This window comes from Trachypithecus francoisi, unplaced genomic scaffold (genome assembly GCF_009764315.1).
Source record: "Trachypithecus francoisi isolate TF-2019V2 unplaced genomic scaffold, Tfra_2.0 Lachesis_group5, whole genome shotgun sequence".
Lineage (NCBI taxonomy): Eukaryota > Metazoa > Chordata > Mammalia > Primates > Cercopithecidae > Trachypithecus > Trachypithecus francoisi.
Genome location: NW_022681470.1, coordinates 137,275,276 through 137,286,879, shown reverse-complemented (window position 1 = coordinate 137,286,879; position 11,604 = coordinate 137,275,276). Strand labels below are relative to the sequence as shown.

Below are 11,604 nucleotides of genomic sequence, written 5' to 3'. Positions count from 1 at the left end.
GCATGTGTGGTCCACATTGTTGGCCCTCGTGTGGTCACGGAATTTTTTCTTCCTCTCCAGCTGGTGAATTTGAGTGCTGAATCAGGACAAGGTTTTGGGTTTTTGTTTTTTTTTTTTGTTTTTGTTTTTCTGTCTCTTTTTGTTTGTTTTGTTTTGTTTTTGAGACGGAGTCTCGCTCTGTTACCAGGCTGAAGTGCAGTGGTGCGATCTCAGCTTATCGTAACCTCCGCCTCCCGGGTTCAAGCGATTCTCCTGCCTTAGCCTCCCGAGTAACTGGGATTACAGGCATGTGCCACCACGACCTGCTAATTAGCCACGCCCGGCTACTTTTTTTTTTTTTTTTTGGTATTTTTAGTAGAAATGGGCTTTCACAATGTTGACCAGGATGGTCTTGATTTCTTGACCTCACTCCGCCCGCCTCGGCCTCCCAAAGTGTTAGGATTACAAGCGGAAGCCACCGCACCTGGCGTTTTTTCTTTGAGACGGTGTCTCTTCCTCATTGTCCCCGCTGGAGTGCAGTGGCTCAATCTCGGCTCACTGCAACCTCCGCCTCCGGGTTCAAGCGATTCTTCTGCCTCAGCCTTCCGGGTAGCTGGAATTACAGGCGTCGGCCACCATGCCAGGCTAATTTTTTGCATATTTAGAAGAGAGGGGGTTTTGCTATGTTGGCCAGGCTGGTCTTGAACTCCTGACCTCCGGTGGTCCACCCGTCTCGACTCCCAAAGTGCTGGGATTACAGGTGTGAGCCACTGTGCCCAGCCCAGTGTTTTCCTATTTCTTTATTGCTGAGACAGAGTTGCGCTCTGTTGCCCAGGCTGGAGTGCAATGGTGGGATCTTAGCTCACTGCAACCTGTGCCTCTGGGGTTCAAGCTATTCTCCTGTCTCAGCCTCCCAAGTACCTGGGACTACAGGCGCCCACAACCACGCCCGGCTAATTTTTGTATTTTTAGTAGAGATACGGTTTCTCCATTTTGGTCAGGCTGGTCTCGAACTCCCGACCTCAGGTGATCCACCCGCCTTGGCCTCCCAAAGTGCTGGTATTACAGGCGTGAACCACCATGCCCGGCCTATTTTCCTATTTCTTAAGCACCTACTGCATATCAAGCAGTTTCCAAATGTTATCTCATTAACACCAGGTGCAGTGGCTCACACCTGTAATCCCAGCACTTCGAGAGGCCGAGGGCAGATCACGAGATCAGGAGATTGAGACCATCCTGGCTAACATGGTGAAACCCTGTCTCTATTAAAAATACAAAAAAATTAGCCAGGAGTGGTGGCCTGCGCTTATAATCCCAGCTACTCAGGAGGCTGAGGCAGGAGAATTGCTTGAACACGGGAGGCAGAGATTGCAGTGAGTCAAGATCATGCCACTTCACTCCAGCCTAGGCAACAGAGCGAGACTGTCTCCAAAAAAAAAAAAAAACAGAAAAAAGGCCAAATGTTATCTCATGCAAATCTCACAACAGCCCTATGCCTGGCAAACTTAGCTCAATTAGAAGCACTCCATGCCAAAAGAAACTCACAGAATTGATGTCCAACCAGCCGGGCACGGTGGCTCACACCTGTAATCCTAGCACTTTGGGAGGCCGAGGTGGGCAGATCACCAGGTCAGGAGATGGAGACCATCCTGGCTAACACGGTGAAACCCCGTCTCTACTAAAAATACAAAAAAAAATAGCCAGGCATGTGGCGGGCGCCTGTAATCCCAGCTGAGGCAAGAGAATGGCGTGAACCCTGGAGGCGCAGCTTGCAGTGAGCCGAGATCATGCCACTGCACTCCAGCCTGGGTGACAGAGCGAGACTCCATCTCAAAAAGAAAAGAAGAATTGGGGCCGGGCATGGTGGCTCACACCTGTAATCCCAGCACTTTGGGAGGCTGAAGCGGGCGGATCACGAGATCAGGAGATTGAGACCATCCTGGCGAACACGGTGAAACCCCGTCTTTACTAAAAATACAAAAAAATTAGCCGGGCGTGGTGGTGGGCGCCTGTAGTCCCAGTTTCTCGGGAGGCTGAGGCAGGAGAATGGTGTGAACCGGGGAGGCGGCAGAGCTTGCAGCGAGCCAAGATTGCGCCACTGCACTCCAGCCTGGGCGACAGAGCGAGACTCTGTCTCAAAAAAAAAAAAGAAAGAGGAATTGGTGTCCAACCACGAATCTGAAATGCGAGACAAACGCGTTCTCAATTTACAACAGCCTCCTTGCTCGAGCCTCTCATCACACTGTCCCCTGAGTTCAAATGTCAGCACTTACCTGACTTAACACAGTTACCAAACAACTTGTTCACCCTGGGAAGCACTAGCTGTTTTAAACAATGGCAGGGCAGGGTTAGATTCTATGAATATTGCCCTTACTTTAGAACTTGACTCTAGAGATGCTTCCCTATTTGATAGATGAAGAACCTGAAGTACAGAAAGTCTAAGTGACTTACCCAAGATCACACAGTCAACAGGCTCTAGAATAGTTTGAAGCCAGGGCTGTGTGACTCACCAAAACCTGGATTTCATTCTCCTCCCTCTTCAGACTTTTCTAAGGTCAAAGCGGGTAAGTACTGTAAAGGGATGTGCCTGGGCTTTCAGCCTCTCCTGCCTCTTGACACTAGAATAGAGGCTGAGATGCTGCAGGGCGACCTACTTCCCAGGCTTCTGTTGCTTTTTAAAGATCCAGTCTCTGCTGGTGGCTTTGGGGGAGGAGGAGGCAGGGATGGCTCCATTACCTTCCTGTGTTCCTTCCCCCCATAGTCCATCCCCAAGGCCAAAGTCACACCTGAGCTAGCTCCCCAAAGTAGGAGGGAGAGACCTTTCTTTTTTCTTTTTTTTTTTTTTTTTGAGACAGAATCTCTCTAGTCGCCCAGGCTGGAGTAAAGTAGCGCCATCTCAGCTCACTGCAAGCTCAGCCTCCCGGGTTCACGCCAGTCTCCTGCCTCAGCCTCCCAAGTAGCTGGGACTACAAGCGCCTGCCGCCACACCCGGCTAATTTTTTGTATTTTTATAGAGACGGGGTTTCACCATGTTAGCCAGGATGGTCTCAGATCTCCTGACCTCGTGATCTGCCCGCCTCGGCCTCCAAAAGTGCTGGGACTACAGGCGTGAGCCACAGCGCCCGGCCATGGGAGAGACCTTTCAGCCCACGTGCACTCTAAAGTAGAAAAACCTTATTGTGTGTTAGCAGGAAGTGAAATAGGAAAGGTATCCTATTCTTTTTTTTTTTTTAGACAGAGTCTCACTCTGTCGCCCAGGCTGGTATAGTCACTGTAACCTCCACGTCCCCGGTTCAAGCGATTCTCCTGCCTCAGCCTCCCAAGTAGCTGGGATTACAGGCGTGTGCCACCACCCCCAGCTAATTTTTGTATTTTTAGTAGAGATAGGGTTTCATCATGTTGGTCAGGCTTGTCTTAAACTCCTGACCTTGTGATCCGCCCACCTACCCACCTCAGCCTCCCAAAGTGCTGGGATTTTAGGTGTGAGCCACCATGACAGCTAGGTTGGTTTTTTTTTTTTTGAGACAGAATCTCACTTTGTTGCCCAGGCTGAAGTACAGTGGCACGATCCCGGCTCACTGCAAACTCTGCCTCCTGGGTTCCCGCCAGTCTCCTGCCTCAGCCTCCCGAGTAGCTGGGACTACAGGCACTCGCCACTACGCCTGGCTAATTTTTTTTTTTTTTTTTGTATTTTTAGTAGAAACGGGGTTTCACCGTGTTGGCCGGGATGGTCTGGATTTCCTGACCTCGTGATTCGCCTCCCAAAGTGCTGGGATTATAGGCGTGAGCTGCCGCGCCCTTTTTTTGTTTGTTTTTTGAGACGGAATCACTCTGTTGCCCAGGCTGAAGTACAGTAGCACGATCTTGGCTCACTGCAGCCTTTGCCTTCCCAGATTCAAGAGATTCTCCTGCCTCAGCCTCCCGAATAGCGAATAGCTGCTATTACAGGTGTGTGCCACCACACCCGGCTAATTTTTTGTAATTTTAGTAGAGACGGGGTTGTACCACGTTGGCCAGGCTGGTTTCAAACTCCTAGCCTCAAGTGATCTGCCCGCCTTGGCCTCCCAAAGTGCTGGGATTACAGGCATGAGCCACCGCGTCCAGCCAACTTTTACTTTTTCTAGCAAGAAAGTTCTTGCTATATGGCGGGGCGCGGTGGCTCAAGCCTGTAATCCCAGCACTTTGGGAGGCCGAGACGGGCGGATCACAAGGTCAGGAGATCGAGACCATCCTGGCTAATACGGCGAAACCCCGTCTCTACTAAAGAATACAAAAAACTAGCCGGGCGACGAGGTGGGCGCCTGTAGTCCCAGCTACTTGGGAGGTGGAGGCAGGAGAATGGCATGAACCTGGGAGGCGGAGCTTGCAGTGAGCTGAGATCGGGCCACCGCACTCCAGCCTGGGCGACAGAGCCAGACTCCGTCTCAAAAAAAAAAAAAAAAAGTTCTTGCTATATTGTCCAGACTGGTCTCGAACTCCTGGGCTCAAGTGATCCACCTGTGTCTCAGCCTCCCAGTCACTGGGATTACAGATGTGAGCCACCATTCTGGGCTGGGCGGATTTTTGTCTTTTTGGGTAAATGACTTCACATAACAGATGCGCATCATTTGTTACAAGAGTAAATGCCCCACCCCAACCTCCACAGACTGCATCTGGCAAATCTGAGAGCCTGTGGTGTGCCGGGATGGGCCTACCTCAGCCCACTTCCAGGACCACAGCCCTCTGCCTTCCACCCTCTACTTGCTGAGGCCGTGTTTCTCTGAGTCTTGGTCCTCTTTTGATTGAAAGTGGAAGGAGGGGCCGGGCATGGTGGCTCATACCAGTAATCCTTAAGGCGGCAGATCACTTGAAGTCAGGAAACCCTGGCTCTACCAAAAAGATAAAAATTGGTGGCTGGGCGCGGTGGCTCAAGCCTGTAATCCCAGCACTTTGGGAGGCCAAGACGGGTGGATCACAAGGTCAGGAGATCGAGACCATCCTGGTCTACACGGTGAAACCCCGTCTCTACTAAAAAATACAAAAAACTAGCCGGGCGAGGTGGCGGGCGCCTGTAGTCCCAGCTACTCAGGAGGCTGAGGGAGGAGAATGGCGGGAACCCGGGAGGCGGAGCTTGCAGTGAGCCGAGATCGCGCCACTGCACTCCAGCCTGGGCTACAGAGAGAGATTCCATCTCAAAAAAAAAAAAAAAAATTAGCCTGATGTGGTGGCACACTCACGTAGTCCCAGCTACTTGGGAAGCTGAGCCAGGAGGATTGCTTGAACCTGGGAGGCAGAGGTTGCAGTGAGCCGAAATCATGCCATTGCACTCCAGCCTGGGGGCAGAGTGAGCCTATCTCAAAAAAAAAAAAAGTGGAAGGAGGGGGCTGGGTGCAGTGGCTCACACCTGTAATCCCAGCACTTCGGGAGGCCAAGGCAGGAAGATGGTTTGAGCCCAGGAGTTCCCGACCAGCCTGAGCAACATGGCGAGACTTCGTCTCTACAAAAAAATACAAAAAAATGAGCCGTGTCTGATGGCACATGCCTGTAGACCTCACCCAGGAGGCTGAGGTGGGAGGATCACTTCGGCCCAGGAGGTTGAGGCTGCAGTGAGCTGTAATTTCACCACTGCACTCCAGCCTAGGTGACAGAGGGAGACCTTATCTCAAAAAAAGAAAAAAAAAGAAAGTGGAAAAGGGCTCAGCCCTAAGCTGGGTAGGAGTGCCAAGGCTGCTTAGCTGCTGCCATTCCTGCCTGGGAAGACTGGGGTGAACCTATAGCTAGGGGGCCCCCAGCATTGCTCCAGGTTCAGCAGGTTTGAGTTGGGAGGCAAAGGCATCTTAAAACCTGTGTGGGTTTGGAGAACAGGTGGAGCCAGGCAGCTTCTGGCTCCAACAGCATGCACAACGGAGCCAGGAGGAGGGCATGGAAGGGCTGGGAGGTCTGTGTCAATGATCATGTTCTGTAAGGTTGGACAGAGAACCCCCTCGCCCTCTTTCTCTTGAGGGTGTATGCATATGGGACAGACTCCAGCCTCCCTGGAAGGGCTTCAAGTAGCTAGAGGACTGAGTGGCCTTTCCCCCAGCAGAGCACACAGCCCCACGGAATTCAGCTCTCAGCGTTCGTCACCTCCTCTGCTACCAAGATACAGTCCCCTCCACTCCCCTCCCCAGTCTCCCAGGTTCTACCCTCAGCCCCCTTCAGTCTACTCCCCACAGGAGCCAGAAGGATCCCCTGAAGATATAAAACGTACGATGTTGCTACCTCAAATACCCGCCAAGCCTTCTCCTCACTTAAAATCCCGGGCATGACAATGGTGGCTCAGGCCTGTAATCCCAGCACTTTTGCTGAGGTGGATCACCTGAGGTCAGAAGTTCGAGACCAGCCTGGCCAACATGGTGAAACCCTGTCTCTAACAATAGAAAAATTAGCCAGGCATGGTGGCCGGCGCCTGTAATTCCAGCTACTCAGGAGGCTGAGGCAGGAGAATTGCTTGAACACAGGAGGCGGACGTTGCAGTGAGCTGAGATGGTGTCACTGCACTCCAGCCTGGGTGACAGAGACAAGACTCCGTCTCAAAAAAAAAAAAAAAAAAAGAATAAAATCCTGGGCCGAGAATGGCTCATACTGGTAATCCTTGTACTTTAGGAGGCTGAGGTGAGAGGGCTGCTTAAGCCCAGGAGTTGGAGACCAGCCTGGACAACATAGGGAGACCCCATCTCTACAAAAAAATTAAAAAACTAGCAGAGCGTGGTGGTGTGAACCTGTGGTCCCTGCTGCTTGCGGGGCTGAGGTGGGAGGAGGCCGGGAAGTCGAGGCTGCAGTGAGGCAGTGAGCTGTGATCGTTAGCACTGCACTCTAGCCTGGGCGACAGAGCAAGACCATCTCCCAAAAAAAAAAAAGAAAAAGAACAAAATCCTGAATTCTCCCCTTAGAATCCATCCGTCCTCCTCCTCACTTATGAGGCCTCCATCAGGCCCAAGCCCTCTCCGACCTGGCTATTCCTCTGCCTGGGACTCTGTCTTATCTCCCTCAGGACTCTAATCAAATGTCACCTAAAAGACATACCCCCTTCCTCCCTAGCTGCAAAAGGGCTTCCCCTTTTGGTTTGTGTCTGTCTGCTTCTGTAAGGGCAGGGAGGGTGTGGTCTGCTGTGTTCCCAGCTGTCGCCCCGGAGCCTTGCAGAACCCTGGCACATAACAGATGCTCCTAAATGTCTGCTGAATGCACAATGCAACAGCTTCGGCCCAGCCAAAATGGAACTGTGAAGAGAAAGTGAGCCTAAGGTGGCATGGTGGGGATGCAGCAGTGACGGGAGATGGGTCTTGGGGAAAGTCCAGGCCTATAGGAGGGGATGTGCCCCTGTCCTTCCTACCCCCTCCATATCCTGCTCCTTACCAGGCCAGACCCAGGCTTTGACAGGTACAATGCCAGCTACCAGGGGAAGGCTTAGGTCCAACAGCGCAAAGAAGACAAACCAAGCACACAGCTCCGGCACTAAGTCAAGTTCTTTACTTCCCAGAAGTGATGGCTAAGGGGAGGGAGGAGAGTGAGAAGAGGAAGAGAGAAAGAGCCAGAGAGAATGAGGAGGTGAGAAGGGGGACAGTAAACCACTGTTCTATGAAGTCTCACGAGGCAAGTGCTCAAGGTAAAAAAAAGAGTCCTGGAGAATCGTCCACGGCTGCGGGAAGCATCTCGGTTTGCTTCTGCTTTTAAGTCCTCTCGGGGAAGGCTGCCACCGCTGCCACTGCATTAAATAGTTATGTACATCGCAGAGAGTCCCAGGCCATGGGCAGGCGGGGGAGGGGCGTCATTTCACCAGGGGCCGAGTTTTATCATCGTCACCGCACTGGTGGGCTTTGTACTTTTTCACTTCTGCCATGTACTTGGCCCACGCGTCACCTTTACTTGTTAATACCTGTGGAGGGGATATGGGTTTGGGGGTGCCAGGAACCAGGGTCAGGACTGCCCTGAGACAGCTGACCCATTCCCAGTGTCACCCGGCGGAAGACTCTGGGTTGGAGCTCAAGATTGTAAGTCAAGTTATCTGGGGACCCTCCTATCCTGCCAGGCACACTCAGCAAAGGCCTGGATACCAGACAGGGAGGGAGAAGGCTGGGCACAAAAGCTGGAAGGGAAAGGCAATGTGGGTGGCCCTCCTGCACCCAGCCGGCTCACCTCATCCTCCGTCTTCTGCTTCTTGGCTACTATTCCCGTCTTGAGGGCTAGTTTGTTCCCGCCTCTGCGTTTGCCCACCTGGGTGAAGGGACAGAAGACTGCAACGGTTACAGGAGCCGGGACCGCCCTTGGCGGCGCTGAGGCCCACTACACCTTCCTAGCCCGGCCTGGTGGCCCGTCCTGACGCCGCGCCCAGCTCCGCCAGCCGGCCGACCTGCGCAGCAATCAGAGAGGAGCACACGCGACTCAGCGCCTGCCCTGGGCCCGCAGTGCCCTCCCAGGGAGCAAGAAGAGTGCCCACCTCAGTAGGGACCAGCTCTGTCCTCACTTTCCATGCCAAGGCCTCACCCTCCCTAGCAGGGACCACAAGAGGGGGCAATAGCTCCCTTTATTGAGCAAGTACTGTATGCCAAGCCCTGTGCCAAGTGCTGCGGATGTTATCATCTCCTTCCATTTTCACAGCTACCCTAAGATGAAAGTTAGAACCACCCCCTTTTCGACCAGGCACGGTGGCTCAGGCCTGTAATCCCAGCACTTTTGGAGGTGGAAAAGGGGGGATCACCTGAGGTCAAGAGTTTAAGACCAGCCTGGCCAACATGGTGAAACCCTATCTCTACTAAAAACACAAAAAATTAGCCAGGAGTGGTGGTAGGCGCCTGTAATCCCAGCTACTCGGGAGGCTGAGGCAGAATTGCTTGAACCCAGGAGGAGGAGGTTGCAGTGAGCCAAGGCTCCAACACTGCACTCCAGCCTGGGCAAGAGCAAGACTCTGTCTCCAAAAAAAAAAAAAAAACCACCCCCTTTTCCTAGATAAGGAAAGTCTTTCAGAAGGAGAAGTCATGCTAACAACAAACAATGCAGCTGATTCAGGGTCAGGTGGGTCAAAGCCTCTGGACAGCATCCTTAGACATCAAGCAACATTGCCTTCTCTGTGCCTAGCCTGGCATGGCCTCTTTGAGGGTGCAGCCAAAATGGACCCTCAATGAACAAATGAAACAGATGCAACAACTGCTACACCCATTCATGAAGGGATACTTAGCCTCCACTCACAGGTGTCACGCCAACCCTGGTCCTGACGTTTTTCCTTCCTTACCCTTTCCTCAAAGATAGTCTTCCTCTAGCCTTTCATCCTACATCCCACCTTCTCCCATTGATTGAGGGCTTCCTGCGCTCCAGGGGCTTCAACAGGCTTCACAGACAACCAGGCATTCAGTAACCTGTGCTGCTGGGACTATTTCCATTTCTTTTTGTTTGTTTGTTTTGTTTTGTTTGGAGACAGAGTCTCACTGTCCAGGCTGGAGTGCAGTGGCACGATCTCAGCTCACTGCAACCTCCACCTCCCAGGTTCAAGTGATTCTCCTGCCTCAGCCTCCCGAGTAGCTGGGATTACAGGTATGCACCACCATGCCTGGCTAAGTTTTGTATTTTCTTTAGTAGAGTTGGGGGGTTTCACCATGCTGGCCAGGCTGGTCTCGAACCCCTGACCTCAGGTGATCCGCCCGCCTCGGCCTCCCAAAGTGCTGGGATTACAGGCATGAGCCACAGAGCCTGTCCTGCTGGGACTATTTCACACTGATTTTTTTTTTTAAGATAGTCTCTTGTTCTGTCATCCAGGCTAGAGGGCAGTGGTGCAATCACGGCTCACTGCAGCCTGTATCTCCTAGGCTCAAGTGATCCTCCTGTCTCAGCCTCCTGGGGAGCTGGAGCTCCAGGCATTTGTGGCACCATGCCCAGCTAATTTTTAAATTTTTTTTGTAGAGATGGGTTTTTGCCATATTGTCCAGGCTGCTCTCCAACTCCTGGGCTTAAACGATCCACCCACCTCAACCTCCCAAAATGTTGGAATTACAGGTGTGAGCCACTGCACCCAATCCACGCTCATTTTTAACAAATGAAGAAACTGAGGCTTGGAGGGGTTACATCACTTGCCCAAAATCACACGCAGCATCCAGAACTAGAGCCCCCAATCTGTTAGTCTCAAGTCAACACTTTTTCCTCCAAGCTGCAGGGACTTGATCTTAACACTACAGACATGGCAAGCTCAGAGCCAAAAATCAATATATGCCCTATTAGCCCAGAGTTTCTCAACCTGGCACTAACATTTTGAGCTGGATTATTCTTTGTTTGGGGGTGGGAGGGCGCTGCCCCACGCATGGTAAGAAGTTGAGCAGCATCCCTGGCCTCTACCCATAGATGTCACTAGCACCCCCTCCCGCAGTTCTGACAACCAAAAATGTCTCCAGACTTTGCCAAATGTGGGGGTGGAGGGAACTGCCCCAATTGAGAACCACCAGTTTAGCCCTTCCTGGAAGACAGGCTCTGTGCTAACCACTTTTCCAGGATCACCTCATAAAACCCACACTACATCAAGAGATGCGATGATGTCTATTTTTGCAACTAGGGAAAATGAGGGTAGGCCAGCCCAGAGGCTCCAGGAAAGCAGCGATCTTGTCTGTAAGCTCACCACTGCATACCAGCATCTAGCACAATGCCTAGCACGAGGTAAAGTGCTCAATAAATGGAGGTTGGTCGAATAAGATACAAGGAAGTCAAGTAATTGTCCTAGGTAAGTAATTGTCCTTACACAGTACGTGGTCTGAGTCTAACGCATATAGCTCAGAGTCCAGACTCAATTTACCCCTTTTTCTCACAATTAGTGGTGGTCCCATGACCCAAGGTCCTGGTACCACTCAAACAGGAATCCCGATATCCACGTTTCCTCACTCTCCACAGTGCTGATTCCAAGGGAATTCCTCAGCTCCCAGTTCCCACGGGCAGGCTCCTGGAGTCCCCACTCCCGCCCCCAGACCCCAGCTGTCGGGAACCCAAGTTCCACATCCTCAGCGGGTGACCCAGACAGGCCCCTCATTCAGAACGGAAAGTGGACCTCGGTCCCGATCCCCCTTCACGGGCCCCTACTCCCGCTGCCAGGACAGGCCGTGGCGCCCGCCCCCACCCCCACGGCTCCTTACGAAGCTAAGTGTGGAGCCCGGACCGCCCTTCCTCTTCGGATCCCCGGGACCAGCGGCGGCGGCCGACTGGTCGGGTCGCTGCGGACCCGGGGGCGGCTCCTCCTGCCGCTGCCGCTGCTCCTCCTCCATCTTCCGCTTGAACAGCTCCAGGAAGCTGCCATCGTTGGCGAACAAGTTCACGCCGCCCGATACGGGGCTCGAACCCGCGCCCGACACCTCCTCGTCCCCGCTCTCGGGCGACGTCCCCGGTCCTGACTCAGCCCAACGGCTCCCGCCACCGCCACCGCCCGCGGGGCCCGGCGCCTCCCGGCCTGGAGGCTCCGCCCGTCTCCCTCGGGCAGCCATTTTGTCGCCAGGTGCCGCGCAAAGGACTCTGGGAAGGCGGCTCCGGCCCCGCGCTTGGCGCCCGACTCGCCTCGTCCGGAGTAATGCATGCCGGGAAGAGCGGTCCAGGCCTCTAGCGTCCGCAGCGGGGCGGGGTGAATAAGGGAATCAACCC

The 11,604-nt window shown here is 53.2% G+C and overlaps 1 protein-coding gene across 1 annotated transcript; it reads right to left on the bottom strand.

Annotated features, from left to right (window-relative positions):
- Positions 1-7,445: 7,445 nt before the first annotated feature.
- Positions 7,446-11,563, bottom strand: TRIR (telomerase RNA component interacting RNase). The gene is made up of 3 exons (XM_033200471.1): positions 11,106-11,563; positions 8,134-8,211; positions 7,446-7,873 (listed from the first exon to the last, which is right to left on the bottom strand). Exons 1-3 carry the CDS (start codon positions 11,448-11,450, stop codon positions 7,766-7,768), a joined length of 531 nt encoding a protein of 176 aa, XP_033056362.1. The 5' UTR covers positions 11,451-11,563; the 3' UTR covers positions 7,446-7,765.
- Between the last annotated feature and the right edge of the window lie 41 nt (positions 11,564-11,604).